Consider the following 5,000-nt stretch of genomic DNA (forward strand, 5'->3'; position numbering starts at 1 on the left):
TCGTCTTTTTTCCTCATGGTGTGTTTATTTATCGAGAAATTACAGATGCTTTGTATTTGAAGACGTTATGGTTATATTTCTTTATGGGAGATTACGATTTTTAGTCGAGAAATATAAGAAGTTTTTGTTATTTCTGTGCATTTGTTAGTTTGGTTCTTTGTGATTTATTGTGTTAAATTTGTTTGTATGTTCATAACTTTATTTCATATTTTGTGTCGATTTTATTTGTTAGGAATTTATATGGTCGACTGACTTGGTTTAATGATTTGAGACAGAAAATAAAATGAAAGTTTAACTTGCGTTAAGAATTTTGGGATTTTTTTGGGGGAGGGGGATTCTAAATCACTTTTTAATGGATTTTGACTTTTTCACTTGTTCAGGAATTTCTAGATCGCCCTATTTTGTATACTTATACTGAAGTAGCCAGCTCGTCTTGTTTAATCATGTTTGTCTAATTTAATTTAATAATATTCAAGTAGATCTAGGCTTTTGAAGTCGATAAGATTTGTTCAGAAATATTCAGGCTGATCAGTGTTCTTAACTTAGTCGGAGGTATTTAGGCTTTTCAAAACCTGTCGACTTTACTCTAGTTCAATCAGCTTTAGTCAAAAGGTCGGGTTTTCATTCATCATCCTCACATCATGACATTCAACCCCTAAATCCTCCAGCATTCTTTGTCCCTGAAAAAAGGTACCAGCTAATTATACAGACTCATATTCTTATAAAAACTGTACATTACACACGCCATCTGAACAGCTTCGTTCCTCCTTTTGGGTATCACAAGAAAGTGTTTATTATCTTGTGCAAGTAGGCCTATTCCTGAACACTTGGTTCCAAGCTGGTGGCTGAGCTGAGTCATCGTCAAGGATAGCAACACAGGTTCATTTTAGGAAAGGCGAAGAGATGTGTAAAAATAAAAAGAAAGGGGGTACCAAAATATACCTAAAATGTGTATATGTAATCTAAAAGATACTAAATAAATAGGATAATAGAAGAAGAGATAGAAAATAACTGTAGATTACCTCAAGAAATACCTCAAATACGGCAAAGAAACAGTTGTGATGTGCAATCACCCTTGCATAATCAGGCGTAAATTATCCATGGCATAAATTGCACCGAAAGTTCTTGGATGTATTTCTTCCTTGACTCACTTGCGCAGTCAGTGTATTTATGTCTTCATAATTATCAAAATTTCTTTTTGGGTCATTTTTAGAACGACTGGCTTTGCTTCATCCAAATATTCCATTGCTTCCTCGCACTTTCTATTAATATCCGCGCTTTATTGGCTTTGACTTCCTTGGATGAGTTAAGCAGAATCTTAAAAAAATATTAATTAAATATTAATTCGAAAACCCATCCTGATCGAACAAGGAGCATCGACGGGGCCAAGTGAGGTGGGTGAGAGAGAAAGAGAAAGAGACAGAGAGAGAGAAGGCGAGGGAAAGAGTGGGTAAGAGAGAGATATAGCGAGAGAGAGCGAGAAAGCGAGAAGAAGAGAACGAGAGAGAGGGAGAAAGCGAGAAGAAGAGAACGAGAGAGAGGGAGAAAGCGAGAGAGAGAGAGAGAGAGAAAGAGAGAGAGAGAGAGAGAGAGAAGAGAGAGAGAGAGAGAGAGAGAGAGAGAGAGAGAGAGAGAGAGAGAGAGAGAGAGAGAGAGAGAGAGAGAGAGAGAGAGAGAGATCCAAAGGGAGAGAACGAGAAAGAGAGGGAGAAAGCGAGAGCGAACGGGAGAGCGTGAAAGCGAAAGGCAGAGAGTGAAAACGAAAGGGAGAGAGTGAAATCAAAAGGTAGAATGCAAGAGAAAGCGAAAGAAAGATAGAGGGAGAGAGAGGAAGAAAAATAAAGAAAGAAAGAAAGAAAGAAAGATAGATAGGTAGAGAGAGAGGGGAAGAGAGAGGAAGGGAAGAGACTGCCAGACTGACAGGCGGATAAAGAAGCATAGAGAAGAGGGCATACAGACAGACATGCCGAGCAGACAGACAAAGGCGCCTCGCACGAAAGACCTCGCGAGCGGATCCGGGGGCGGGGGCTGCAGGCCCTGGTGAGCGGCGCCCGGCCCGGCCTAAACCAACTGGCAGCCCTCCATATGTCGTTCCATTAAGAACCCATGTCATGACGCGATCCCTTAGCGCGGGGGCAAGGAGGGGGGGGGGGGAGGTTAATGGCACGGGGCCAGACGTGCCCTGTCTTACCAAGGGGTTAACTAATTTGTCTAAACACCCACACGCTGAGGCCCCGTATCGCGGCCTCTGACATTTTCCTATCATCAAAATTCTTACCTCTCCATCATTTCCCTTGCTGTGCTGTTCTCATTTGTTTTCGCTTTATATTTAGTTTCTTGCGCGCCAGTGAGCCAGGTTTATCTATATACACTTAGTTTTTTTTATATGTGGTTAGACCGTATGAACCAACGCATGAACTTAGGGTAGTTGGAATATTTAAATGTAAAATTACGTTTAGAAGTATCATCTGACTAGGGAAAGTCCTCCATATAAACAGTTCTTAAAAAAAATCACATGCTGTAGATGATTCTTTGATTTACCTCTTCCAGAAGCGCAGCAAAGGCTGTCAAGGTAGCAATGGATAACTCGTTCGTGTTGTTGGGTGGAATTTCCTTTTCTATGTAGCTGGTTGCAGGTGTGATTCCATCGTTGATTCCCGATGCTGTTACAGAATGTTTTAAGCATTATTAGGGTTATTAGAAGTCACTGACGCAGTTAGATCGCTGTCACCGTATGTACTTAGTAATCAGCATCAAACAGGGTAGCAGTTACTAACCTCTGTTTTGTTAAAGGATGGCGCTCTGACCCCCTCACTCTAATAATAACTGTGCAATGCTGTACAAGAGCAAGTACTCACAGGATATAACACATGCAGCTTTAGCACCGAAGTGTGAGGACTGTCAAAAGGTGAAAGACATAATGTTCCTAAAGCAGTATGTATAATACTGTATATAGCTGTTATTTCTATAGGCAAGGGATCTGTAGATATCGGTAGTATGTAAAGATGAAGACTGATAATGGTTAAGGTTTTATGAATTAAATAATAAACTGTTGTAAGTGATAGATATCAGATTTGCATGTATAATGTGCAGCTGCTGCTTGTGAGGTCTAGTGCGCTTGTGTGTTGGTATAGAAAAAACAAGCTGTCAGGTTAGGGAAATATTCGAGAACGTAGAGTACACGCTGTGCACAACTCTGTGATGGTTTGTAGGCAAGTTGGAACATTATCAGCTATTATTATGATTAGGGATAGAGTTGAGTACATGAAAAGTATTCGCATATAGTTTTGTGACGTTGCAGAATGTTGTGCTTTGGTGCAAGTGGCCTGAAGTGTGTTGCACATCTGGAGTAGGAAGTGTAGGCTTTGTTAAACTCTAGCGGTGGTGTGAGGTACAGTGCACATCAGATGTTATAAACTATATGGAACATTTATTTTCACTCGGGTTAAAAAGAGGGAGAACATTGGAGCGAGAAATAAGTCTCCTGCATTTAAAGACTAACGCCTATTTCTCTTCCCACAGACTCCTGGAGGCGGCCACAATGTCGCCATGCCCCGCCCTTGAAGCCTCCCTTGCCCGCAGACACCGCGTCTACAGCCAGGTGGTGTTCACCTAGCAAAGGCCGCCGCTCTCTCCCACCGACGCCTAGTGAAGAAGCCTCCTGAAGCCAAGCCACGCCCTCCAGTCATCAACAGGAAGAGGTTCTGAACCAGTCGATTCACTCGATTCAGCGTCCAGTTCTGGTCGTCTTTGAGGCTTCAGAGCACGAGGGTCGAGGCCCGGGGACTGAAGCAGCCTTTGCTAGGTCGTCGTCCTGTCGGCGTTACGGATATGAGTTGAAAGATGTTTATATTTTTTTCAAAAGAGGTGTGACTGGAACTCATGTCTGCGGCATCTGCGTGAATCTCGGTGTGCGCGGAACTCACAAGAGAGAGAAAACATATTTATATGAAAGTGTTAGTTCATAGCTCATTTTGACTGTGGGTCCGTTTATTTTGATAGTGGGATCAAATCAGCAAAAGTTGGAAGGCATTTTTTTCTATATTAATTCTCTATTTTGACATATTTGTTCTAGTAAGTAAGAGATGGTTGGGGGTCTCTCAGAGTTGATGGACGAAAACAACAGAATTATAATTAGAATGAATTTCCTGTCGGCTTATACAAACACCGCATATTTTGCATGATGGCTTGACATATGAAGCTTGTTCAACACACTAGGTACCAACACTGATTGCTTGGAAGATACACAAGAATGCATTATAAAAGCTAAAGATAGAGCAGTGCGTAACAATTTTGTATCTCTATGTTTACATATTTGTAACCTCGTATTGTCCACATTTTTCTTTCAGTGTAAATTTATACTAACTGTTATGTGCATAATAATATGCTACACTGACAGCACAAAGCTCAAAGAGATTTAATGATCCAGCGGATTAAATGGTTCTAATGATTAGTGCACTTTTAAGCTTTTAAACGAAACAAAATTTTCTAGTGAATCAACGTACGTGTAAAATATTGTACAAGTTTAATATTGCTTCACTGGTGTGGCTCTACTGTGTACTCTGAATGGCAATTAATAAGCACTTAACACAATTCAGTGTTTATTACCTAAGGGGAAAAGAGTAAAGTGTGTGTGTACATGCGCGTGTAATACAAACGCAATGTGCGACGTCTCCGTTTAAAAAACAGGGCAGAAGCACCTTCTCGGGCACAATGGGAGAGGGGGTTCTCTACAGCAGTCCCTTACCCGGCTTTCTTCGTTAGTTTTGCACATTCGTTTTGGATTGTCGGGCTGATGGACAACCAAGGACAGGATATATGTTCGACGTTGTTAGGAAGCTCCTGTCCTCATTGCTATCTGCTGAGCCGTCTTCTCTTTGCAAAATGTGCTGGTGATTTTCGTAATAGTTCACCGTCTATTATCGTCTGCAAGAGCCTTCTTCCATTACAAATGGAGAGCAGATACGAAGTAGAAGAAGTAGAAAAAAAACAAGAAGTGG

At 41.1% G+C, this 5,000-nt stretch overlaps 1 protein-coding gene across 2 annotated transcripts in view; it reads left to right on the forward strand.

The window, feature by feature from the left end:
* The window catches only part of LOC125027386 (cytochrome c oxidase assembly factor 6 homolog), a 9,693-nt gene that overhangs the window by 2,045 nt on the left and 2,648 nt on the right, over positions 1–5,000 (forward strand). For both annotated transcript variants that reach the window (XM_047616442.1, XM_047616444.1), the window contains exon 3: positions 3,523–5,000. This exon is cut by the window's right edge and continues 2,648 nt beyond it. In XM_047616442.1, the coding sequence (XP_047472398.1) occupies positions 3,523–3,616 (94 nt within the window). In that variant the 3' untranslated portion in view covers positions 3,617–5,000. The remainder of the gene's footprint in view (positions 1–3,522) is intronic.

Source organism: Penaeus chinensis, chromosome 7 (genome assembly GCF_019202785.1).
Source record: "Penaeus chinensis breed Huanghai No. 1 chromosome 7, ASM1920278v2, whole genome shotgun sequence".
Taxonomy (NCBI): Eukaryota; Metazoa; Arthropoda; class Malacostraca; order Decapoda; family Penaeidae; genus Penaeus; species Penaeus chinensis.